Raw genomic sequence first — 27959 nt, 5'->3', positions numbered from 1 at the left:
AAGGTAAGGCTGTTTATGGCCAAAGCTCCTCCCTTGTACTGTACACGCCCTCCCAGCTCCCACTAAGTGTCTCACAGCTGCTCAAATCAGTGTCTCTCTATCCCTCTGAACGAGGGGAGCAGAAGCTGTTAGATGCTCAGCTGAGATCCTACAGAACGTCACTAGCGGGACAGGTAAAACCGTAACTTCATATACTTTACAAACTAAACATCTCGTTTTGCTAATATGCCAGAGGAGCCTGCAATGCATTTCTTTCTCTGGCAGCGAAAGTGGTTAAGGCTGGGCCATTAACCTCTTCAGTGCTAGAGTTGCAGCCCCTTCCGGCTATTAACCCCTTGTAGGGGTTAATAATCTGCTCTCCATCTATGTCTGCGTCAATGTTTTAGTATAGGTCATTGGTCCTGAAAAAGTGTAGGTTGGTGGTAAATTGCAATAGATTTTAGTAAGAGTTCATGTTTTAGATGCAGTTTGTAAATGATCATTAGAGATTTGATAATGTGCCGGTACATATGAAGAAGTAATCTGGTAAATGTCCAAAACGCAATAAAGCCCTTTTAAGTGTAATATATAGTTAATGCGGGTTTCCTAGCTCAGCCCTGGCTCACTAAGTGGAGAAGTTGAGTGTTCTGAACTGCTCCTGTTCTGTGGAATCACTCATTATGATGAGATCGATCGGAGAGAAGAAGTGCCTTAATACACTGACTCCGTTTCAATCTGTCCACCCTGGTTACAAAGTGATATTGATGTTTGTGGATTAAGTCAATGAGTTATTTGCCCACTTCAGATCAGGTTAATCAAGCACCGTTGGTTTACTAAACCTGATCCGGCGACTTGAATGGGAGTTAACACCGGATCAGGTGTACTAACCCATAATGGCGCTTGATGAATCTGCCCCTTTCTCTCAGTGCAAGTTTGTCACTGGTACCTAATTTCACTTTGTACCTTGTAGTGGGAGGGACAGACTGTGGACAACTGTTTCCTTATGCTCTATGTACCCTGTAGTATAAAAGACAGACTCCATGGGCCACTGGTCCCTTGGTGCTCTCTGTGTACCCTGCGGTGCGAGGATGAGACTCCATGGTACAGTACTTGATTGCTCTGTGTAACTTGCAATTTGAGGGAATACTTCATGGGCCGTGGGTCAGACAGGGACCCTTGATAGTTTAGTGTCTATTGTCAGGCCTCTTTTGCTGGAAAAGGGGTTCAGTTACATATTTCATTATCAGTCATACTGTCTTCTTTCCAATACTCCTTGCCAGGAATGTGTCACAGTGAAAGGAGTGGCCCCTCCATCTGCTTATTCCATTCTCACTACCCTGCTCTGTTGAGCCGCACTATAGAACTAGGCTTGTTCATGGTTAATCTGACAAGGCTTGGACTGGCCTGTGGGCTATGCAGCCAAGTCTCCCAGAGTGACCAGGAGACTCACAATATCTTGGGTAGATTCAGTAGACTGTGTAGATCAGCCTGAGTGTGAGTGCGGCTGCAGGGAGTCGGTCTGCTCTATGTATGTGTGCATGTACGAGTGTACTGTATGTATGTCTGCACTTGTGAATGCATGTGTCCCCCTGTGTACAGTATATGTACATGAGTGCATATGTACACACGAGCCAGACATACACACCTGATCTCTCACACAGCTCCCTGCCATCTCTTCCCCTGTAAATGGTGTTAACCTTTTCATTTAACACTGACCTTCCTTAAATTTTACCCCACAAACAAGCATCCCAATAGCCTGCACTCATGGCTATTGTCCCACACTCAGTCACTCCTACCACCCATTGTGACCAAGCACTGCCATCTACAGCACGTACTCCCTTACCTGCTGTCTCTGTAAGTTTCCCATTAAACCTCTTAGATTGTAAGCTCTTCGGGGCAGGGATTTCCTTTCCTATTGTCTGATTTTGCTGCACTTATTGTATAATTATAATTCCCTGTACTGTATTCTTTGTGAAGCGCTGAGTACACTTTTGGCGCTATATAAATAAAGACATACAATACAATACAAAGCCTTATCATTATGGCCCTATAATGGATCCATGCCATCTGCCTCCCCCTTTTTACCCCAGTCTGACACGGACTGCAAGACAGGCCTCGATGAAATCCATTGAAACATATCAATATAAAGCTGGTACATGTATTGAACATCTACTATGTAACTATGCAACAGTCACTGTTTTAACACCTTCACTGCCAGATGGGTCAAAAGCAGCAGTTCAGCGGCTATTCAGTACTGTTGAAAGCCGTTAACACACTTGCTTTAATGGAAGTCTGTGATCGTTGGACTTCACACCATATTGAGTAGGATGGATAGTTTGCTTATACAAGGGAGCACATAGTAGCACTACTTTTTTTTATTTACAAAACAACTTTTTTGAAGAAGAATAGGAGTTACAGTATTGGCAAATACTGCTTTAAAAAGGGTGAACTCTCATAGGACCAGAGTGTACTAATTTCAGTGATACGTTTTAGGGGTCAGTGCCTCCTAGGACGAGAGTGCAGTAATGGCAGTGACATGTTTAAGGGGTCACTTCAGGGTGATTGATACTTTATTTGCTCAAATATGATACCTATATGTATTATTCATTTATGTTTTTAAATGATTTTGTAAACATGGTGAGCTGAGACATGGGAGGGGTTTGAAATAATCTGGCTGCTCCCTTTTGTCTGATGTAAATGTCACAACAGTTTGCACAGGCAAAGCCCCCTCTCTCCCCCACCCCTTATCTTTATTGGCTCTCTGATAAGGGCTGGGTGGGCCAAGGAAAGAGAAAACACTTGATTGATAACACTCCCCCATTCGGAGGCTCAGAAAGAAATGTAATGCTGTAATTATTTGCCCCCAAAAAACAATAACAGACAAACATCTTTGTTGTCATGGTTAGATGTAAATACAAATTAGACCGTTACATTCTTTGCAGAAGGTTATTTTTGTGTCACACTGCTGAGATTGCACATTAAAAGGGTCGGCCACTCCTAGAATCAAAGTGAACTAATGGCAGAGATATGTTCAGAAGCTTATATGTGGAATGGGACTATTTGCCATCGGCCATTTCGCCGCAGCTTTTTGCGGTTTAGTTTTTTTAGGGTTAGGATTGAGGATTAGGGTTTTTATGGTTATGGTGTTAAGGGTATGAATACTAGGGTTAGGGGTTAGCAATTTACATTTGTTAGGGTTGAAAGTTGGGGCTTAGGATGCAAGAGGATGGCGATCCCGAGCGGTGACGCGTCACGTGGTGCGCTGGTGAGCCTATCAGCACGGGGGGCTGGAGTGAGCTTCCCCCACCTCCAAAAGGTAGGGGGGGGAGAGGAAGTGTGTGTGTGGGGGGACGGGACAGCACGGAGAGCGAGCAGCAGAGGGCATGTGTGGGGGCTCGCTGCACCCTCTTGCAGCCCGGGAGACCCCCGCTGCAGCCCACCGCTCAAACCACGCCCCTGCTCCTGCTCCCTACAGACCGCAGGTAGCGGTCAATTGCCTCTCCACGCGCCACCTGCATGCAGTGCGGGCGCGCTGACTGAGGCAGCGGGGCCTCGGCCTTAAGGTCCTAGGTTGCAATTATCGGCATTATCCAAAATGGCCCGGAATCCCCCAGACTCCGTGGGTCATCTGCGATGGTCAAATGGCCGCGGCTAGCTGTCCTAGACCCAGTTACATGTAGGTGACTTACATCTTTTTTTAAAACAAATCTGGCAAGTATTAATGTATTTTGTATAATTGTTTTTAACTTTGAATGTCTGTAAAGTAACCAAATGCTTTTGAGTGTCTATATCAGGGGTGGGCAACCTATTTTTCAATGTAGCCACAGGTGTGGCAGATGAGAAGGGAAAATAGCCACACCATGTAAAAATGGAGGTATTAGGTTGTGCATTCGAAAATTCAAGGTCGGATGTTGACTCACTAGGGTTGCCAGGTGGCTTCACCAATAATACTGGACACACTGGTGAAAAATGCGGCGCGGTCGAAAAGTCGGTGGGGAGGTATGTTATTTATACATTCTCAGACTGTTACGTATTTTTTTCTAAATTTTCCTCAACTTATGCACCAATTTACACTATTTCATATTGTATTTTATAAAACATTCTGGGAGGGGTTTGGAGATTGAGCGTCTCCCTGCATTTTTTACGAAATAGAATATGAAATAGTGAAAATTGGTGCATACGTGGAGTGAAATGTAGAAACAAATGACATAACGGTCAGACAATTTATAAATTCCAGACCAGCAGTCATACAGGGCGAGCTGTACTGATCTTAATGCTCCTCTTCCACTACTTCCAAGACTGTTGCAACCCCCTCATCCTCTCTCTCACCCCCTCATAATCTCAACCCCCTCATGCTCATCCTCTCAACACCCCTCCTCCTCTCACTCCCCTTCTCATCCTCCTTTCACGCCACCACCACTACCCTCCTTTTCATCATCTCCTCATCATCTCTTTTCTCCCCCCTCATCATCTTCTCAGCACCCTCATCATCTAATTCCCCCCCCTCATCATCATCTAATTCCCCCCCTATATCATCATCATATTTCCCCTCCCATCATCATCATCATCATCATCTCATTTCCCGCCCATCATCCCCCCACCATCATCATCATCCCACCCCCGCCCCCCCCCAATATCATGATCATTTCTTGAACCAGAATTGTGTTGCTTCTTACCTTGCCAGACAGCACCGGAACATGAGTGTCAGGCGCCGGCGCCGCCGGGGTGTGTGCTCCGCCTCCGTCGTTCTCTCAGTGGTTCTCCTCCACTCAACACTTGCCTCCCGGCCACCGTCCGCGGCCCATCCCCTCAGCACTAGCGCTGCCATCGGGCGCCGCTGCTGCTTCCCATTACCTCACGCTGGTAAACTAAAATTCGCCACACTTTGATTGCCAATTCGCCACTTGTGGCGAATGGCGACAGGTTGCCCACCTCGGGTCTATATGATCTTTACCTAATCTCTTTTATACAAGACCGCGTGTAAACTGCTCTATATGCGGTGAGTCTTTTCCTCTTGATGTTATGTTTGATTAATGATGCCATTATAATTAGTTTGAAGAACAATAATTACTATATACGGTTAGAATGAAACAGATGCAATGAAAACATTGACTGACTCCTTTTTACACATGAAGCAAATAAGTGAAACTTTGATTTTGAATGGAAGAAAATAGAATCTGATTGAATCTTTCTAAGGAAACCAATTTATATTAATACGTTTATCCTTCAATATGTCTTTCCTCATAGCAAAAGCTTCCAGTGTCAGCAGTATATATAACAGTATATAACATGCGTGGGGCTGTGTATATCATTGTTTATATCGGTATCTCTGTGTTTATGTAATGTGTGTTTGTGTGTATATCCGCCGTGTCTGTGTGTATCAGTGTATATGAGTATGTCAATGTGTCTGTGCCTGTATTAGTGAATTTGTGCAGTGGTTCAAGGGCATCAGATGCAGTATTAGGGGGTCAGCAGCTAGAAATGGCAGAGGGCCCCATTAACCCCTCACTGCCAGAGGGGCCAGCAGCGGATTGCTCCGGTATTATAGTGCTTTGCATGCTATTACGTTACATTACCCTGCATGGTATTTTATCATTCTGCATGCTTTAAACGGTTGGGCATGTGATATCGCTCTGCACATTTTCTGCATGTTAGTATATTGCTCTGCGTGTTATATATCGCTCTGCATGTTAGTATATTGCTCTGCGTGTTATATATCGCTCTGCATGGTATTATATTGCCGTGCGTGTTACTATATTGCTCTGCATGTGACTATATTGCTCTGCAATGTGTTGCTGGACTCTGGCAGGGAAGTGGTTAAATCCGCCTACCGTAACCCATCTGCGCAAACTATCTTCACAGTGCCGCAGGCAAATTCATGCAGAAGTCATGTGAAAGCTCACCATCTTCTCACAACGTTTCTTTATGCTGCAGTTTCTGTGTATCTGTAACGTGTATCCTGCTCAGCATGTTATTCTCACGTAGCCGTCAGAGATTAATTGGAGCAGAGGTTTGGCAGACACATCTTAGATTGTGAGCTCTGCAGGGCACGGACCCATTGTGCCTGCCAAATTCTATGTACAGCGCTGTGCATACTGTCAGTTAAAGGTAGGAGGGGGGGGGTTGGTCGGGTTGCATTGGCACTAAAGGGATTAAGCTGCCCCCAGCAGTTACTGTGCGCCTGCAGCTTCTGCTGACTGCGCTGTACGAATAATCGGAGAAATGTTCCCCTGCTGCTCTAACATGTTCCAGGTAACTGTGACCTTTCTGATGAGCCGGGCACATGTAATCTCTGCATCATACGTTCACAATATACCGGTTAGGAGCAGAAATCCCTCGCTAAGGCGGCTTTTATCTAAATAAATATTATGCAAAGAATCCGTAATGAATCATACTCTGCAGCCCATATCCACGTGTAAATGAAGGGATTTGAGTCTTTTTAACCCTTTGGGTGCCCTGTGAACGTAGCTACTATGTCACGGGAGAGAAAAGTTGTAGATCGATGCGGCAACCACTCAAAAGGACTGGGACTCACCAGAAGATGATTAAAAACGGGAAATATTTATTAAACTACATAAAGGGAGCACCCAGGACAACAAAAAAGGAGAATCCTCCCAAGCGTTTCAGGCATAGACTGCCCTTTCTCAAGGAGTATATTGTGGACGTAGTAGCCCTGTGGACGTAGCTACTATGTCACGGGGTCTGGTACTCCAGGGGCCCTATGACATAGAATCTACATCCTAAAGACCCTTCTCATTTTTCTAGGGCAGATTGCGTTGGGTGCTGAACACGCAATCTGTCACCAAGCGGAACTGAAGGGACGGACCCCTCCCCTTACGTTGCGCCATCAGCAATGGAGCGATCAAGTTACTCATGAACGCGAGTGCCGGAGGGGATGTGGCACTCTAGTGCCGTGACCCCATTGCACTCAAAGGGTTAAATGTGTTACTCGGCTTCAATTCAACAAAGACAAACATTGCCCCTCATATATCAGCTTTGATTTCTCGTCTTCTGTGCTCAACTCATGGCCGTCTCCTTTCCCTCCCTTCCACCTCCACTGCTCTCTCTCTCCCCATCCCCCTCACTGCTCTTAAACTGTGCGAATCCATAACAATAGGTATAAACCTAAAATCAGATAAGAACGGAGTTCCTTTGCCCCGAGAGCTTACAATCTAAGTGTTGTGTTTGGAGATGGATGTTACAGAGACAGCAGGCGAATGAGGAAGGGCAGTAGATGGTAGAGCCTGACCACAATGGTTTTTAAGTGGGTGTATTGTGGGTGTAGGATAGTAACAATGAGTTCAAACTATTGAAATGCTTCATTCAGAAGGTGGATTTGCTTAAAGGTGGGGAGAGAAGGTGCTTGTTGTAACGGAGTTTGAGTATGTGTGCGCGTCTGTGTTTCTCTCTTACACTCTTGTTGCTCCCTGCTCATGATATACATCGATGGAAACTTCTGCCCAAGAACCTTCCAGGAAAATTGTTGGATTTTTGCATTTCAAAATTTCTCCCAAACAAGTGTAGTTGCCAGTCTTCTATCACCTGCTCTATTTATTCCGCTGCCCCCCTCCAGGAGTTTTATAAATTACTTCAAAGTAAACAGAGGACTTAATCACTATTGCACTGTACAGAACGTTATCCCAAATTCATATCACTTACATTACATCCCACATATGCGCACAGGTAGAGCAGGTGTGTGCATATATATTGTACTTTAGAGTGTCTCCACCAACCAAGAAGAATATGGAGGAACTACAAGACTCAGACCAAATTAAAATGCCCTCAGTCAGTCGGTGAAATCTACAATGCTGAACTAATGTAAACATAATTCAGTTTATTTAATGTCCTCTCTTTTACTCTGATCCTCATGATCACTTGGAGAATATATATTTTCCTTCATTCCTCACATTCAATCCCTCACTAGGTCCTGCTGTCTCCACCTCTTAAATATCGCAAGGATACGCTCTTTCCTCACTCCTGATGCAACTTCAATCCTTATTTATTCATCCTGTCCCGCCTTGACTATTGCAACCTACGCCTAGTTGGCATTCCACTTGTCCACCTGTTGCAACTCCAATCCATCCAAAACACCAGACTCCTCTTCCACACTCAGTGCTCCACTCTTGCTGCTTCACTATGCACATCCCTACACTGGCTTCTATCTCATAGAATAAAATGTAAAACCCTAGCTCTGACTTACAATGCTCTCAACGACGCTGCCCCCTCCACCTTACATTTAAGCCATCGTCCATAAATGCCTCCTCTGTTCTGCCCATGACATCCACTTCTCCTCCTGCCTTATTGCTGTACCTCCTCTCATTCTCGCCTACAAGACTTCTCCCGTGCTGCCTAAGGTTGCCAGATGTCCCATATATATGGGATTGTCCCTGATTTCTTTGACTTGTCCCAGAAAGGTCGGTCGGGACACATAATTGTCCCGTGTTACAGTGCCTTGACATGAAATGTCCGAGCTTAAGATGATTTGTAATAAAATCAGTCATAAAAACGTAATAGATTTCTACTGGAGTGTAATACAGCTCAACCCCGTTATAATGCGATCTGTTACAACGCAATGTAAGCGTGGCTCCCAATTTTCGGATTTATGAATACTTTACAACACTATTATTGGTGTCTTAAATACTTTATTGTCCATTGCATACAATTGTACATTATTTCTAACGCGATCTGCTTATAACGTGATGTGATTCTTTGGACCCCAAGCACAGCGTTATAAGGGGATTGAGCTGTAGTTACCTTTTCCGATAGATGTTGACTTACTAAATTTAATTAAATAATAGCTAGGACACTGCGTGGTCATCTCATAATACCATGGCACCCACCCCTATAGGCGTTACTTTTTCTCCCACCGCTACTTGTTAGTTCCATGCGCGTTTTCCCAGAACGGCCAAGCGCAGAGATGATAAAAAAAAAAAAAAAAAGAATATAGCAGTCAAGCGGAAGATACCATTCAGCTCGAACCATTCGCAAATCATTCATCCCTCATTATGGTGTCACACTTTCATACTGTATTTCGGCGTCCCGTATTATAAAAACTTAAATGTGGCAACCTTAGTGCTGCCCCCTCTCTCTGGAATTCCCTACCACGTACCATCAGACTCCTCCCCAGCTTTCAGACATTTAAAGCAGCAATACTACATTTACCCCCCGCCCCCCTTTTCTTTTCCTTTTTACATGTAAAGCATCTGACAATGTATAAGTCTATATTCTTACCTTGCAATTGTTTGGTGCTCCTGCTATAAATCTGTAAAAATCCTGATTGTGTGCCAAACGAAATGGCCGCCTTCTAACTTTGTGCTGTAGTCTGTGAAATGCTGCAGCTGTGTAACATATTACTCAGTGTAATACATTATTGTTACAGCTTTCAGAGCAATAGACAGTCTGCTGTTTGGAACACAGCAACATATGTTTGTGATACTTTGTTGCCAAAGGGTAGAGCTCAAAAAGCTGTGTGTCAGAGCCTGTTCCAAAAAGGAAGTGCATATGACTTTCTAAATCAGTGGTTTTCAACCATTTTTTGGTTAAGGAATCCTAGAATTAGATTGTGAAATTCTGTGGAACCCCAACCCTCTCACTTCCCCCCCTTCCTCTTCCCCCCCCCTTCATCTCTCCCCCCCCCCCCCAGTCCGTCTCTCTCTTCCCATCTCACACTTCCCCATCTCTCTGTTCCCCCTTCACTCCCTCTTCCCGACTGCGCTCTCTCCCTTCCCCCTTATGCTGTCTCTCACACTCCCCCGCTCTCTGACCCTCTTCTCCCCTTACTCTCTCCCCCTCTCTCTTATCCCCTTATACTCTTTCCCGCCCCTTACTCCCCCCCTGTCGCCCAGTTACTCTCCCCTCTCCTTCCCTTACACTCTCCCCTCTCTTCTTCTTGACACTCACTTCCCCCCTTTACACTCTCCCACTCTCTCTTTCCCCACTTACACTCTCCCCCTTACACTTTTCCCCCTCTCCCCCCCCCCTTACACTCCCCCCCTCTCTTCTCTCCCCCCCCCTCTCTTTCCCTCTTACCCCACACACACTTCTTTCTCTCTTTCCTTGGGCAACACGCCGGTGCCCAGCTCCATCCTCCTGTCAGCAGGGAGAGGAAGGATTGCAGTGACCAGGTGGTGGCTGCTGCTGAGCTATGGAGCCACCGGGTCACTGCTGCGTGGACTACTGCCGCTCCGCTGGGCCTGGGGCAGCTGGGAGAGATACCCCTGCTCTCCCCGCCCCTGTCAGCCGCAAAACCCCTGAGGGGTGCTCGCAGAGCCCCGGTTGGAAATGACTGTTCTAAATGGTTACTGTAGTAACCAAATGATGAACATTACATTTTTAAAAATCATTAAAAATGGTATTAGGAGTTTAAAAAAAAAATGCATACAGTATTATCTAATACTACAGAACTGATTTATTTAACAAAAAACCTACAGGATTTTTCACATTTTTCTGATTTAATAACTCCCTGAAAACTCAACGTTTTTCAAGGAAGCTTATGTGACATACCCCTAACACCCATCACCCCCTTCCAACCCTATTGGGACAGCTGTGCGACTGGACCATTCAATAAGAATATACAGTTATACTGTAATGTTTTACATTCCGTATAATAAAAAAGGATACACTTTTATTGAAAAAGTATAAGCCCTGCCACAGCAATAGAATTTGTACATACATATGGTAAGTAAGCTGGGATTCAGCAGTCACTGGACATTTAAAAGGTTTCACACACACGGGTTCTGCAGCTGAACACCAAGGCTTTTGCAAAGTTTTATGAAACACTCCTATGAAATTGACATGGACCCAGGGTCACGGGTCGGTGAAAACCGTTCATATTTTGTATCTGCTGTGACCCATCAGACAGAATATTTTAGACGCCAAACATTCTCCCAACGTGTGTGTTCGGTGCAGCTGTGCGTTTATCCTAGTACATCAATTATATTTCCAAGCCAACTATTGTTGAAAGTCTGTGAGGGTTGGGGATTTCTAACCTAAAAGAATTGCATGTTAATGGAAAAGTGTTCATCTTTAGCAGTGAGACTTCACTGAGGTCTGTAAAATGCTGGCAATCAGAGACACTCCAAATCAGGGAGGTGCACAGAAAATCAAAGCTCCTGCATTTATTCTGGAAAAGTGGTGCACAGAGGCATTTTCCCCCTGCGTCTCTTAGCATCAGTGTAACAAGCTATTTTGTACGTGTGTTAGCTTGTGATTTGGAGATAGGAGGAGTTAGGAAGGAGCAATAGGTGACGTTATAGGGAGCGGTTATATGGAGCAATAGGAGGAGTTATAGGGAGCGGTTATATGGAGCAATAGGGGGAGTTATTGGGAGCGGTTAAATTGAGCGATAGGGGGAGTTATAGGGAGCGGTTATATGGGGCAATAGGAGGCGTTATAGGGAGCAGTTATATGGAGAGATAGGAGGAGTTATAGGGAGCAATAGGTGGAGTTATAGGGAGGGGTTATATGGGGCAATAGGTGGAGTTATAGGGAGGGGTTATATGGAGCAATAGGGGGAGTTATTGGGAGCGGATATATTGAGCGATAGGGGGAGTTATAGGGAGGGGTTATATGGAGTGATAGGAGAAAGTATAAGGAGGAGCTAAAGGGAGGGATTATATGGAGCGATAGGAGGAGTTATAGGGAGCGGTTATATGGGGCAATAGGAGGAGTTATATGAAGCAATAGGAATAGTTAGGTAGGAGTTATATGGGTCAATAGGAGGAGATATATTGAAAGGTTGTAACTCGCGGTTCTATGAAGCATTAGGAAGAGTTAGGGAAACATTACAATTAATATTTTATTAAAATAGGTGTATGTGTTTTTATATATATATATATATATATATATATATATATATATATATATATATATATTATATATATTATATATATATTATACCTATTGAAGTAATCCGCTAGCAAACTCTCAAATGGAAGTACCTGAGAAAAGATGGTCTTTAAGAAGCTTAATCTATTAATGGAAGTGATCTTGTTATGCTAATGATGGCTTCGCTGTCTGCAATAGACATCAGAAAAAGATAGTAGTTGTTAAGGCTACATAATGCATGAAAAGGCTTACCAGTCCCATGTAGGACCAAAGTGACCAAATGAAAGTGACATGTTTAATGGGTTAAAGGCCCATTACCATGTAGGACCAAATAACTGATATTTTTAATGGGTTAAATGGTCAGTCCCATGTAGGATTAAAAAGACCTAATGACAGTGACCTGTTTAATGTGATAAAGGGTCGGTTCCATGCTTTGGATGGTTTTTACAATCTTTGTCTAACCCCCTGTGGTGATGAGACTTAAGAATATACATAAACATATTTTTATTTTTTGCTCTGTAATTAAGATACTTTCATTAGTCAAGCTGATCTAAAGCAGAAACAATGGAACACATACTAATGTTACACAGTACAAAAACACACAATATTTGTTCGTTAACCTTTCAGTGCCCTTATAACGTTCACTAATTTTCTATGGGGTGTGCCCCCTCCACTTCCATTTTCGGCATAAGCCCACCCGTCACGTGATCGCTCCCGGCGTGATTACATGATGCGGAAGTGCCGAGGGGCCCGGTGGCACTCTGTAGCTGCTGAACCCCTGACACTGTATAGGTTACGGGAGAATACATATTTATAATAAAGCCAATTACACTAAGTTGTTTAATTTTTTCCTGGCCCTTGTACTGTCATTTTCAAAATATGGTATCACAGACTGACATTATATTTATATTCCAACTTGCTGGAAGTGTACTGAAATGCTCTGTACAACTATACAATGCAGTATATTACGTTTAAGAGATGGTGAATAATATGTATCCAATGAACATAAGCCGTTTTGGTGAATTTACATTTAACCCCTCTAGCAGCAAAAGACTTAAAGCAATAAGGCACTCAGGACTAGCAAAGGAGCTAAAGCAATAAGGCACTCAGGACTAGCATAGGAGTTAAAGCAATAAGGCACTCAGGACTAGCATAGGAGTTAAAGCAATAAGGCACTCAGGACTAGCATAGGAGTTAAAGCAATAAGGCACTCAGGACTAGCATAGGAGTTAAAGCAATAAGGCACTCAGGACTAGCATAGGAGTTAAAGCAATAAGGCACTCAGGACTAGCATAGGAGTTAAAGCAATAAGGCACTCAGGACTAGCATAGGAGTTAAAGCAATAAGGCACTCAGGACTAGCATAGGAGTTAAAGCAATAAGGCACTCAGGACTAGCATAGGAGTTAAAGCAATAAGGCACTCAGGACAAGCAAAGGAGTTAAAGCAATAAGGCACTCAGGACTAGCATAGGAGTTAAAGCAACAAGGCACTCAGGACTAGCATAGGAGTTAAAGCAATAAGGCACTCAGGACTAGCAAAGGAGTTAAAGCAATAAGGCTCTCAGGACTAGCATAGGAGTTAAAGCAATAAGGCACTCAGGACTAGCATAGGAGTTAAAGCAATAAGGCACTCAGGACTAGCATAGGAGTTAAAGCAATAAAGCACTCGGGACTAGCAAAGGGGCCTGCAACAGGAGATGCTGATTTATTTACAGCAGATGTGAGTGTGTTTTAAAAGCTCAGACCACCTGGGCAGACTGGACACATTAATAATTTGGTAGGTCCTGTCTACCATTTTAAATCCCTCCGATTTTACAATAAAGAGACAGTATCATGATATATGAGGGATCCTCACGAGACATTCTCTGTTTCAAGTGACATGATCTATTATAAATGGAAGGGACCAGCTGGTGTGGGTATACGATCTGAAATGGGATTGTGAGATCAGTCTTACAGCCATCTGTCTATATAGGGTCAAATCGTTTCTCGTAGAGGGGGATCGCATGAAAGTATATGGGGACAAATCGTTTCTCGTAGAGGGGGATCACATGAAAGTATATGGGGACAAATCGTTTCTCGTAGAGGGGGATCGCATGAAAGTATATGGGGACAAATCGTTTCTCGTAGAGGGGGATCGCATGAAAGTATATGGGGACAAATCGTTTCTCGTAGAGGGGGATCGCATGAAAGTATATGGGGACAAATCGTTTCTCGTAGAGTGGGATCGCATGAAAGTATATGGGGACAAATCGTTTCTCGTAGAGGGGGATCGCATGAAAGTATATGGGGACAAATCATTTCTCGTAGAGGGGGATCACATGAAAGTATATGGGGACAAATCATTTCTCGTAGAGGGGGATCACATGAAAGTATATGGGGACAAATCGTTTCTCGTAGAGGGGGATCACATGAAAGTATATGGGGACAAATCGTTTCTCGTAGAAGAGGAGCCCGTTAAAGTCTATGGAGACATACCGTCAGAAAATCATTGAGAGTTTACATGTCTGAGTATACACACCTTAACCCTTGCATCAAAAGGGTTAACACAGAACTTCCGGTGGTGACGTCACACCACATGCCAGCCTAATTCGGAGCTCCCTATTCCCCTCCATGAAAAGGTGCTAGAACGAGCACAAAAACCACTACAAAACTCACCAAAACGAGAGGGCACTAAGAGCTAAGCTCAAGGATGGCTAAGCACCAAAAAAAGGGACCCATGCAGAGTGTCTCAGCTTATTTCACGCCGTCGAAGCGCCCGGGAGACCAGGAGGAGCTGAGCCAAGATGGCGCCGACCCCAGCGTGGCAAGCACTCCCGCCCGCGAGCAGCAGATCCCGGAGAACATCACAGCTAGCCACCTGATCACTAAAGATTTTTTGGAGGACTATATGACCCAAATGTTCTCCAAACTCAGAAAAGATGTCAGCCAAGACTTTAATAGTGCTATAAATAAAATGAAAAAGGATATCACCGAAATCTCCCAAAGAACAGATTCCCTGGAGAGCAGGGTGGAGGAAATAGAAGCGGTTCAGTCCTCGGCCGAGGACGAGATTAACCGACTTAACCAGGAGATAAACCGCCTAAAGGATGGATTAGAGGACCAAGAGAACCGGGACCGACGTCAGAACTTAAGGTTCCGGAACATCCCTGAGTCGGTTCCCGCAGAAGCACTCACATCTTACCTTCAGGATCTCTTCCAGCACCTGGTACCAGACCTAAAAAAGGAAGAAATGGAGCTAGACCGAGCCCACAGAGCCCTCGGTCCACGACGAGAAGACCCAAAGAGACGCAGAGACGTCATCGCTCGCTTCCACTCATACACCACCAAGGAGAAAATAATAAACAAAAGCAGAGGAATGAACCAAATTCCGTTCCAAGGCGAGCAGCTTCAAATATACAACGACTTATCCAGAATAACTATCCTCCGTCGACAAGATCTTAAGCCGCTGACCCAGCACCTGCAAAACCACAATGTGCGCTATAGATGGGGCTTCCCCTTTAAACTAAGCGTTCTTGCTAAGGGTAAGCTCCATACTATCACCCACATTGATGACGCACCGGGTTTCCTGCGACTCCTGGACTTACCACCCATCCAGAGACGAGGCCGAGACGAGGACGACGAGGAAGCCAATCTACCCCCACATCAACGCGGTTCCAGGTCCTCAGAACGCCTAGCCCAGCAGAAGACGTCCAAGACCCCATCAGGATCCTAAAGAGGAAAAGACAACAGCACAAGACAAGCCGCTCTGACACCCAGCCCAGCTGAGATGACATCACCAGAAAGCTCGGGACTGTACCACTTCCCCCTTTACCTGTTCCCCTGAGGCTTCTACCTACATAACTCCACGATACCTGCAGAAAGAATCACGCCCCCCCCCCCCACCCCAACAACCTCCCCCACCCCACCCCAACAACCTCCCCCCCCCCACACCTCCCCACAAACAGCTCCAGCCCACATGCATGTACTTTAGCCCTTCTCCCCCACCCCCACCCCTGTCCCACCTCCCCTCGCGTCCCTCCCCTCTCTCTCCCCCCCTCTCTCTCTCCCCCCCCCTCTCTCTCTCCCCCCCCCTCTCTCTCTCCCCCCCCCTCTCTCTCTCCCCCCCTCTCTCTCCCCCCCCTCTCTCTCCCCCCCTCTCTCTCCCCCCCTCTCCCCCCCAGCAGAACACTACCCAGATTCAAAACCTCACCCTTGAGCTTCCCATAAGCTTACCCTAGCCCCGCCCCCCCTCCCTCCCCCTCTGCAACGAGTCCAAAAGCAGGCATCCCCCCCCATGTCCCCTACTTACCTTAACAGGAGACTCCGGGAGCAGGACACGCAGAGGGGAGGGACGGAGCCCTCTTAGGGACACAGCGGAAGAAGGGTAAAGTACGGCAAAAAAAAAAAAAAATAAATAAATAAATTACTAAACGCAGCTCCACAGTGTTAACCTCGGGGAGTCCCAGACCCCCAAAGAACACTCCCCAGACCCCCCCTCCCATCCAACCCACACTCCGTAATGCTCCCCCCACTGTTCTCCCAATCCCGCTCCAGCCGAATACTCAGTGCACCCCCCATGCCTAAACCACCCCCCCCCACCACCCCCCTCAACGCCACAGACCCAGCCACATACACAACACATAGAGAACATTTGAACGCCCCAGTTCCCCCACCCACACTCCTTCCCCCCCCTCCACCGCCCTAGACAATCTCCATCCCCTACCAGAATCGAGTACCCCAAACATCTCTGCCCCCCTTACCCTCACCTCCCCCACCCCCTTCCCTTCTCCTCTCCCCCCGCACTCGCTCTAACCCCCCCCCCCCCCCCCCCATCTCCCCCTCTGAGACCACAGACGCTGAAGAAACCCCGGTCCCCCCCCTACCTACCTGGAGGGCGAAAACTGAAGTCCAGCCGGTGAAAGAACACAGGAGAATGAACAGCATCCAGCACCAGTCTAGGAGTCTGCCGGGTACAGTAAAATTGAAAGGAACAATACATACCAGACTTGACCATGTGAGGGCGCTCTCCCATTAGATTTCAGACTGAGACTTTCAGTCAAAAGAACCTCACAGATATAATGTCGCCTAAACTCTCACATAATAAATACTCCCCCCTCTTTTTACTACTATCACCCCCCTCCCCCCTCCCCTCCTTTCCCCCTCCTTCTTCCCACCCCCCCCCCCTATACCCCCCCTCCTCCACCCCCCCCACGTATACGAACTCAACAGGCGTCCCACCCCCTTCCCCCCCCCCCCTCCCCCTCTGCACCCCCCCACCACCCTCCTCTGCACCTCCCCACCCCCCATATTTTTTTCCCCCCCATATATGAAACAAGAAGTCAGCGACGAGACGACAAAATGCAGAACTAGAGGGGAGCCAGTATATTAAGAGGTCCCCCTCTCTCTCTCAATATTAGTAGGATGGCATACAAATGTACGATACTGTTGCAAATGTTATGTGAATATGTATCCCCTGCGGATTCCCCTCCCCCTCCCTACCCCCCCCCCCATCCTCTGCCCTAGTACCCCTCCTGCTCCCCCTCCCCTCCCCCCCTCCCTATTATAAGCTATTTAGCGAACTAAGTGACTACATATGCTTAACCCAGGTAAACACATACAGAGCCTCAGAGTAAGCGGGTCAAAGAGTCATCTCAGGTACTTAGTATACCAGGACCAACCTAGATAAGGGTACGCCCCTAATTACCACTAGAAACAAAGAAACTACCCATGCCCACCCCCCCAACTAGTGGTCCCCCCCATTTACAGAATGGAGGGTCTAGGGACTAACACAGTGCTCCGAGACAGGCCCATGTCTCCGGAAGTCCCCCCAGGGGCACCCCGCCCCACCTCCTTTTTCACGAAAGTGTCAAAGGTTACCTCTTATAGGCCTACTCAAGGCCCACCCAGTTTTCCCCCCCCTTATATGTGTCCCTCCCCTACTACCCCTATCCCCAGCGCAAACCCTCCCTCCGCGACCCCCTCTACCGAGGGTTCAGGTCTATCCGTCGCCCCCCGGTTCCGAACTCCTGACATGGGAAAAATAGGAGTCACAGGGCCTAGTGCCCTGAAAACACCATAAGAAAAACAATGGCCTCCATTAAACTAATTTCAATCAACGCCAAAGGCCTTAACTCTGTAAAAAAGAGGAAACTAGTCCTCACAGATCTCAAAAGATCCCGAGGCGATATAGTCCTAATACAGGAAACGCATTTTAACACCCAGACGCCCCCCAACACATTTAAAAATGTATTCCCCCAGGCATACTACGCCTCATCTCCTAGCAAAAAAAGAGGAGTAGCTATCCTCTTTAGGGCTGGGGTCCCATTTGTACTGACAAAATCTCACCAAGACCCCGAAGGACGCTCGCTCATACTCCAGGGCACTTTGGCAGGGTCCCCGATCACAATTGTCAATGTATACGCCCCTAATTCCAAACAAATTCAATTCCTGAACAGCCTACTAGAAACCCTAGACCAACAATCTCTATCTTCTCTGATCATTGGAGGAGACTTTAATATGGTGGCCTCTTACAAAAATGATAAATCCGGCCCTGGCCAAACAAGCCCAGACCACACACTCTCCCAGAGCAGTACTCAGGCCCAGAAAAAGGCTAAGCAATTCCGGGATATTATGGAAAGTTACTCACTGATCGATATATGGAGGGCTCAGCACCAGGGCCAGAGGGACTACACTTTCTTCTCCACCCCTCATCAGTCCTACTCGAGGATCGATTATTTTCTGGGCACCAGTAACGTCTTCCAGGCCTCCTCCCAGTCCAACATCGGGCCGATCACATGGTCCGACCACGCACCCATTGATCTTTTATTATCCCTCCCATTTATCAAACATGCCCAATATAAATGGAAGCTCAATGACTCCCTTCTTAATTGCCCCGACACCGAGACCTCAATTCGCCAAAAGTTGGTATCTTTCTTTAAGTATAACAAAGGCACTGCTTCAACCCCAGCTATGCTATGGGAGGCACATAAAGCCACTATCAGGGGAGACTTAATTTCTATAGCCTCATACAAAAAAAAAAAAAAACTCAAACTCCAAAAAGAACTTACAGAAAAAATCTCCCAGTTAGAAGCCCAACATAAAATCTCAACCTCCAAGACGACACTAAAGCAATTAACACTAGCCAGAGCTGCCCTCAAACAGACACAGCTAGAGGAAGTTGAAAAAGCCCTCAGATGGTCTAAACAAAAATACTTTGACAAAGGCAACAAAGCCGACAAGCTCCTGGCCTCGAAATTAAGGGGTGCCAGAGCAAAAGCCCAGATCGCCAAAATTCAGACGAATAAAGGACAGGTCACATATCTAGAGAAGGAGATAACACGAGAGTTCGCGAAATTTTATTCAGACCTGTATAACCTCCATCCCCCAGGCCAAGACCCAGTTAATATCACTAAAATAACCCAATACCTAGAGCAGTGTAGCCTACCCACACTCACTCCAGAAGAGACTGAGAGCTTAAACAAAGCAATAAATCAAGAGGAACTGTCCCTAGCCATACAATCCCTTAAGATAGCAAAAACCCCGGGCCCAGATGGCTTTTCTAATAGCTATTATAAACTGTTTTTACCTATCCTATCCCCCTACCTCCTCCAAATGTACAACTCGTTCCTACAAGGAGAGCCGATACCCTCTACTATCACAGCGGCAAACTTAGCGATTATTCACAAAGAGGGAAGAGACCCTCTCCTCTGCGGGAATTATAGGCCCATATCCCTGCTGAATACCGATCTCAAAATCTACAGTAAGATCCTGGCAAACAGGCTAAACCCAATTCTCCCTAGACTCATACATGTAGATCAAGTAGGGTTTGTGTCCGGAAGACAGGCCTCCGACAACACACGTAAAATAGTGGATATAATAGACCACGTGCATCTCACTGGGACCAGGGCAATGATTCTAAGCCTCGACGCTGAAAAAGCGTTCGACAGGATCAAGTGGTCCTTCCTAGACCAGACCATGCTGAGGTTTGGATTCTCAGGACCTTTCCTGGAAGGAGTGAGAGCTCTTTACCATAACCCAACAGCATATGTTAAATTGGCAGGTGGGTTTTCGGACCCAATAAAGATCAGAAATGGGACTAGACAGGGCTGCCCACTCTCCCCTCTATTATTCGCCTTAACTATAGAACCCCTAGCAGCCAAAATCAGGGACGAACCCAACATAAAAGGTATCCAAATTGGAGATAGAGAACACAAAATTTCGCTGTTTGCAGACGATGTGATCTTGACCCTCGCGAACCCCCATACCTCCCTCCCCAACCTTCAACGACACCTAACTCAATTCGGCCAAGTATCTGACTACAAAGTAAACATGGACAAGTCTGAGGCCCTAAATTTATCCCTCCCCCCCCAGGACTGGACCCTTATTCAAGCCAACTATAAATATCGATGGAGCCCCACCCACATTAAATACTTGGGTGTTAAAATCTCCAATTCCTACAGCTCCCTATACCAATATAACTACCCACCCCTATTTAACCAGATCAAAAAAGACCTAGAGATCTGGAAAAAACACCAAATATCGTGGTTTGGGAGAATCACGGCAGTAAAAATGAACGTTCTCCCAAGACTGTTATATAACTTCCAAACCCTTCCAATCCCGGTCCCACAAACAGCGCTTAAAAACATGCAGTCTCTAATTCTCCAATTTATTTGGAATGACAAAAGGCCCAGAGTCCCTCGGTCAGTGATGCTCTCGTCTAGAGAAAGAGGAGGTGTGGGGGTCCCCGACATTGCAAAATACTACATCGCAGCACAGCTGAAGCAGGCTGTAGTTTGGAATTGCGACCCGGCCCTAGCTTCTTGGTTAGAGATAGAGTCTCACTACGCCCACCCCCTCTCCTTCCAAATGGCAATGTGGCCCACTGGCAGCAGAGGGGATAAACCACCAAGGTTTGCCCTGGGAGCGATGAGATGCACGTGGGAGGTATGGCTTAAATGTAGAGGGAAGTACGGTCTGGTAGCATCCCCCTCACAGCTCACCCCCATCTTTGGAAACCCCAAATTCCCTCCAGGGTGTTCTCCAAGCCAATTTGACCAATTTCAGGGTCACAACATTAGGATGGTGGCCGATCTGCTGCGGAAAGATGAGATCGCTACTTATCAGGTGATTAGGGACAAATACGAGATACAGGGCCTCCACCTATTTAAATATCTGCAAGTGAGACATTTTCTCCTATCCCTCTCACCAACTTCCAAATTTCCTAAATTAACCAGATTTGAAACCCTCTGCGCCAAAACAACCTATCAAAAAGGCCTGATCTCTCAAATATATAAAGGATTAGTACCCCAGTCTGGCCCACCCAACCATAGATATATGCAACGATGGTCCGAGGAATTGGGCCTCTCAATAGATCCGGAGGACTGGGAGGAGATCTGGGAGCAAGCCTCTAAAACCTCAATTTGCACAACAATAAAAGAAAATATATACAAAATTCTATTCCAATGGTACCTGACCCCCGCTAGGCTGAGCCAGATCTACCCAGGCGCAGTTGATCTGTGCTGGAGGGGATGTGGTCAAAAGGGGGACATGGCCCACATTTGGTGGTCATGTCCGGAGATCCAGAAATTTTGGGCCATGATCCAGAGGCTCATACGAGAGGTCACGGGACTAACCCTACCCCTAGACCCGGTGACCCTGGTGCTGAACAAACCTGTTGATGATCTCCATCCACCGATGTCCAGACTTATAACGGCCATACTGACGGCAGCCAGGTGTTCCATCGCTGCCGCTTGGAAGCAGACCAGAGCTCCCTCTAGAACCACTGTCACTAGCAGAATTAACGAAGTTATGTCAATGGAGAAACTGACCGCTCTGCTCCAAAAGAAAATACCCCAATTTCTAAACACCTGGGACCCGTGGCTAACAAAATAAATATACCCATAGGTAGTCGCGGAGGTAGGAGCGCGCCACCCACCCCCCCCCCCTCCCTCTCCTAGGTTCCCCCCCCTTCCCCCCCCTCCCATGTGAGTCTTCCCCCCTCCCCCTCCTCCCCGCCCCCTCCCATCCAGTCACCACCCCCAAGAAAATGGAAAAAGTTATTGGGTCCCTGTCAGATTGTTGAAAGCACCATTGTCATGGGATCATGACACCCTTGTATGTACTGTTTGACATGATTGTACCCAATAAAAAAATTGAGTTAAAAAAAAAAAAAAGGGTTAACACATTGGTACACCTACAGACACACTAATACATATATAACTTATAAGCCCTGTCGTATTTCCTTATACAGTATGTATATTACACCCCAGGTGGCCCATACGGAAGCTGGGAAAGACAGGGAAAGACAGGATATGGTTTGACCTTTCTGTCTCCCTCTCTTCTGGTGAACTGAAGATACAGTCCTAGTTGGTGGAGAATAAAATGAGGCAACTTACCAATATATGTGGCATAACGGTGTAGTTCCCCCTCCTTATTCATTTTGTATTTGTTAAAAATGTCTTCAATGTGTATACTGTTTAGCAGGACGTCTGTTTTCACCTTTTTCCCCCTGATTTTTTAAAGTATTTCATTCTTAAAAATGAACCCAAGGCCTAAATGAATTTGGCTGCTAATAGACTCCCACTTTGTGATATCATTGGACATAAAAGGAACCATATCTGAGAAGCTCAGGATGAGACCGTTTCTCTGATAAGTGTCTTTGTAGTTTGCATGGAAAACAGCTCTGTTCTGACGGTGAACGATATATGAACTCTCTTCTGCTGGTTTGGGGCCTTATAAATAAAAAACCGTAAGGAAGGAAATACTATTAAGGTTGGTTAATTGGTTTTAAAGGATATGACATGGAACTCACTTTCAAGATTCATTATTAATAATAACTTTATTTCATACAGCGCTTTTCTCCCAGTGGGACTGAAAGCGCTTCACAATTACAGTATAGTGCGCGGTACGCAGCACATAGGACATTTTACAGACAATGTCTTCATAGAGATTCATTGTTTGTCTCTTTTTAGCACAGGTTTTGTTCAGACACAGTCCCTAGATAACTTTACAATCCCATGTTTTTGGTGCCCAAGGTCAGAAGGAGTTTACACTGGGAATTGAACACTGATTCAAAACTGTCATTGTTTACAGTCAGTATCTTTACTCACAGATCCACTCCTCCCTTTGGTCTTATTATTGGTCTTAGGTGGAACTGTACCTTTAACCCATTAAACATATCAGCATAATTACGTCACTTTGGTTTTAGATGGGATTGACCCTGAGCTAAAAACTTAAACCCCATTTCAAATCAAAATAGCACACCCGCCTTCATAGACATTAATTGTTTGTCTTTTGTTATCACAGGTTTTGCAAGAGTAAAAGCTCCATCAATGACCACTGAAATGGAGAGTGTGTGTGATAAGCAATTATTAATAGGTCCCAAGGATATTGCCTGTGATTCTATCTGCATTTTAAAGCCTGGATGATGCATCCTGTTTGTTTTAGGGGAAGGAAGCTGAGCCCTCTGTCCTTATGCCCCGGAAATCTATTTATATTAAGCTCCTGCTCATGCACATTTATCATTTGTATTTTTTTTTTACCATGATACTAACTAAGCCCATGATCCTCATTCAGATGTTCATCGTAACTGCTGGAGGTTATTTTACTATTGTTTTTATATAGCTCTTTGAAAAACAGACATTTTGGTCGAGTTTTTGAGGGATATTTAAATGTTCAAATGTTTAACCATGTTCCTGACTTAATCCCTAACTTTTTTCTTTCAGATCTGACAGAGTACAGCACAGTTGGTGAAACGTTCCACCAAGAATCAGACACAACAGGTCTCGGTCACTTACGTCTTCAGAATCAAGGTCACAATGTTGACCTCACTGTGAATTCCGTATCTTTGAGGCACCAGTCAATGCTTCAGATACTCGGGCAACGTCGTATTTTTTCCTGTTGCTGTAAGGGAGAACACAGGTTGAGATGCCAGCAAAAACCCCCATCTATCTGAAAACCTCCACTCCCAAACGTGGCAAGAAGCTGAAACTCCGAGATGTTTTGTCAAGAGAGATGATCAGCCCCCCTCTGGGGGATTTCAGGCACAGCGCTCACATTGGGCTGGATGGAGGAGACATGTTTGGGGAGCTGTCCTTCTTGCAAGGGAAGTATGACCTGCTTCCAAACCTGGGCCGCAAGTTCACCATCCAGAGTGCTGACACCAGCCTGGACGAAGAGTTTCACACCCACGCCAATGCCAGAGGTTACCGCTCCTTTTTGAAGAGTGCCGTGTCACTGCCTGTCTTCAGCGGGACCCAGTGTAAGGAGCGGGCACCTCCAAAACCACCCAGGCTTCATCTAGAAGAGACCCCAACTCAGCGTTCAATGTCGGTCAGCTACGCGGAGGGATGTTTCCTTCGCAAGGAAGAGATGTCCTTTTCGTCTATCTCCCACGATGAACGGAGCAGATTCTCGGCGGCCTCTGATAGCTCATCTGAGGGCTCCATTGCTGGCCGCAACGTACTCAGCCCAGAACATGGTTCAGACCCCATGCAGGACAACAGAGAGAACCAGTATACCCAGGAGCAAGGCATTCCAAGATCAGAATCCCTCTTTGGATTGGAATTAGACCTGGGGCCTTCCATTCTCGATGACATTCTGAGGATTATGGATGACTATAAACTCTAAAGACACAAGGAACAAACATACACATAAAAATGTCTGTGTGTGGATATATATATATATCTCAACGCTATTTATTAAGGACTTGGGCTGCTTTGAAGAGGAGCGACCTATAAGCAGGAGTTAAACGTTGATGAACCAATAGAAATTTGCAAGCCAAATACATACTGTATAGGGCCATATTTACTAAGCGCTCTTTTGCCATGGGACACCTACTTGCGCTGGAAGACACCTTACAACCTATTCAAGTCAATGGGCTGTAAGTTGTCTTCCAGTGATGACAGCTGTCTTGTGGCAGAGGACTGCTTAGTAAATATGGGTCTTAACCCCTACAGTGCTGGAGGGGTTCTGTGGAAGGGATAAGGAGAGGCGCCTCACACCTCCTGGATTTTAAAGCAGCCCTCTTTAAGAACAACATTAAAGCTTTACACCCTCCTTATTACGGTATTTTCAGTGGACAACTACAGCCTCATCTTAATGGCCCTTTTGGTTTCATCCGGACTGGAAGTTCCTTAGCCCATTCATTGGCAAAGGTGTCTGGCACGAGATGCTTGCCCCCAGTATATACAATCGAGCAACAAGTAAAATACAGTTTCTCGGATGTCTTTTTGTAGTCTGCATGGAAAACAGCTCTGTGCAGCCCCCTAGGGTGGTGCAAGTGAGAATAAGCAACAGAGGTTGCCATGCGGACACGCTACTGTAGACTTTGGGCAGTGCCATGCAGACCCCCCCATTGCAGTGAAAGGGTTAAAGAGTGTTCTTTACTGGATGAGGTTGTTCCAAAGAATGGATCATGCACAGTTTTAGTTTACGAAGTTGCGGTTGTTGCCTGGTGCACGGTTGTGACAACAAAGAATAATAAATTGTGTCTCATACCCGTTTTCTTGACCATTCCCAGAATCCTTTGCATCTGCCAATGTCTAAGCTATGTTTTTTAGGCACTTGAGCTAGATAGGAAAGCTTAGCTTCTCAGGCACGTCGGACACTCAGTCCTGAAGTTAGAATAGGAAAAACTCATTACAAATGAAGACTGTATCTTTTATACCGGACATAGCGTTAAGCTCATTGTATATCAGCAAGGGAGCGGAGTTATGTGGAAGCTGCTATGGAAATGTGTGACGATGTTACAATTTGTGAAAGACATAGGGGCTTATTCAGTAGTGTGTGTGAAAGTGCTGTTCCGGCTCTACCGCACGGAAAGCCCCATTGAAATCAATGGGGCTTTCCGTGCGGCAGCTAATTGAAGAAGTCCCATAGACTTTATTATTTAAGGCACAATTACATATCATTTTTTTCGTTTAAAACATTTTAACAAATGAAAGCTCTTAACATATTATTTCCATGTTGCGCCACTAAAAATGCAATCCTGTATAGCTGGCCTAACCAATATTTTTTAAAGAACAGTCCTCTTAAACTAATGTAAACATGCTAACAGTTAATTAAGTATGATTTCCTTTTCTTTACGGCATTTGAATGGGGGAGAGTTTATCAATCAAGTGTTTTCTTTACCCATATCCCACCCCACGGCCGCCAACAGCATTCCCGGGGCCCAGGACTAGAGTTTCCACCTTGTCCCCTCTATAGGTGGCTCTGCAAGTCTCTTTTTATCTTACACTCGCCCCCTCTCTTTCTTCTCTGTTTCCTCCCTCTCTTTCTCATCCCTTTCTTTCTCTCATCCTCTCCCTCTATTTATCCCCCTTCTTACTCTCTCACTCCCCCCTCTCACACACATTTCCCCTGTGTATTTCTTCTCCCCCCCCATTAACTCTCCCATGTATTTCTCCCTTCCTCACTTACTCTTCCCCCATGTATTCTCCACTCACTCACCACCCATGTAATCCTACCCCCCATTCACTCTCCCCATGTATAGCTTCCTCCCCACTCGCCCTCCCCCATGTATTTCTCCTCACTCCCCCAACCCCACATTCATTTCTCCCCCCACTCACTCCCCCATCCCATGTATCTCTTTCCCCCCATTCATTTCTCTCTCCCCCTTCAATAAAAATTGTACTTTGGGGGAAGACCGCCATGTCCCATGGCGGAGGGGAGCTGGGGCTGGATGCAAAAGTTGGCCCGACTTCCGGGAGTGCCCAACTTCTGGCATCGGCCGAATGCATGGGGGTTGATTAGAGGGCCTGTAAGAGATGTGTGCAGAGGTACGCAATGGAGACTGGTTTTAAGGTGACATTAAATAAGGCTTTATTGCGCCTGTTGCTTTAAACACAGCAAACATGTGAAAATCCACAAACAAAATCTGCTCCACGTTGGAGTATATTTACACTTATAGTCCAGCGATTCACCAGCCCAAATCATAGAGACATATATATATATATATATATATATATATATATATATATATATATATATATATATATATATATATATATATTATGACAGACATATGACAGACATAGATAATCAGTCTTATAAGAAAAGTCTTATCTGTCTCCTAGTTGTAGGGGGAAGGCTTCTCTCTTTCCTGGGTTGCTGCCTTTTCCTCAGGTTATCTCAGCATTCAGGTGTAGAAGTCTTTTGAGCTCCAGATATCTGTGATCCCTCTATCAGTCTCATCTGTGAGACGCAGGAACCTCTGCTCTGTCTGTTTCCTTGGTCAGCCCAGTTGTGGACTAAGGAATCTTTCTTCCTGTCTCAAAGGCAGGCTTTTCTAACCAACCTCTAATCAGTCAGGTGGTGTTGGTTAATTGACTACCAGCAGTTAACCACCACACTGCTGGATTAGAGGCACCTTTTTGAACAGGGACAAATCGCCTGTTACAGGGCCCCTCGCTGCAGAGGAAAGCTGGGGCCCGGCAGCATACGGAGGACCGGTGTTGGAGTTTGGTCCGACTTTTAAGAGTGCTAAACGTCAAGCAGCAAACGGCCTCAGGGGGAAATCTTTGTGCACCCCTGGTCTAAAAGATACACCTACTATAATACATCATACTATAAATCAATGAGTGACTCCAAATCATTGAGACAAAAAAAAATTAGGGAGAGATGATTAATCTGGTAATCTAGGCCCTGGTCAAGATTAGGCTAAATCCTGGTTATTAGTAACCTAGGCCCAATCTGTACTTATTATACTAGTACAGCTCAACCCTGTTATAATGCGATCCGTTACAACGTGAATCCGCTTATAACGCGATGTAAGCGTGGCTCCCAATTTTCGTATTTATTAAAACTTTACAACACGATTATTGCTATCTTAAAGCTGCAGTTCAGGCTCCCGTTTTTTTTTAGTTTTTTTTTTAACTTCAATAGTTTCAAGTGGGCAATCTCTACTTACCTAAAAAACTGCATAGCTGCCGGTCAATTTGTTCTCCATCTATTGATCGGCAAAGTTTGGCGACATCTTTAAATAAGGGGAATGTAAATCGTTGCTATAGGAACAAGCATGCTTGTTAAAAAAGAATACAAGAAAATTGGTCTTTCAAAGTTGTTTTTTTTTAAAAAGAAAATGCTAAAAGAATTTTTTCTTACTACAGAATGATTTATTTAAAAAAAAAAACACATGCAGGATATTGCCTGAACTGCAGCTTTAAATACTTTATTGT

The 27959-nt window shown here is 45.5% G+C and overlaps 1 protein-coding gene across 1 annotated transcript; it reads left to right on the top strand.

Annotated features, from left to right (window-relative positions):
* Window positions 1-26: 26 nt before the first annotated feature.
* On the top strand, window positions 27-27849 carry LOC142498715 (cdc42 effector protein 2-like). The gene is made up of 2 exons (XM_075607018.1): window positions 27-173; window positions 23508-27849. Exon 2 carries the CDS (start codon window positions 23710-23712, stop codon window positions 24409-24411), a length of 702 nt encoding a protein of 233 aa, XP_075463133.1. The 5' UTR covers window positions 27-173; window positions 23508-23709; the 3' UTR covers window positions 24412-27849.
* The last annotated feature ends 110 nt before the right edge of the window (window positions 27850-27959 follow it).

The sequence above is a fragment of the Ascaphus truei genome, chromosome 7 (assembly GCF_040206685.1).
Source record: "Ascaphus truei isolate aAscTru1 chromosome 7, aAscTru1.hap1, whole genome shotgun sequence".
NCBI classification, from domain to species: Eukaryota; Metazoa; Chordata; class Amphibia; order Anura; family Ascaphidae; genus Ascaphus; species Ascaphus truei.
This window is presented reverse-complemented; position numbering and strand designations above follow the sequence as displayed.

Excerpts from the sequence above, each read along its gene's own strand:
- LOC142498715 (XM_075607018.1), top strand. The coding sequence starts at position 23,710 with ATGCCAGCAAAAACCCCCATCTATCTGAAAACCTCCACTCCCAAACGT.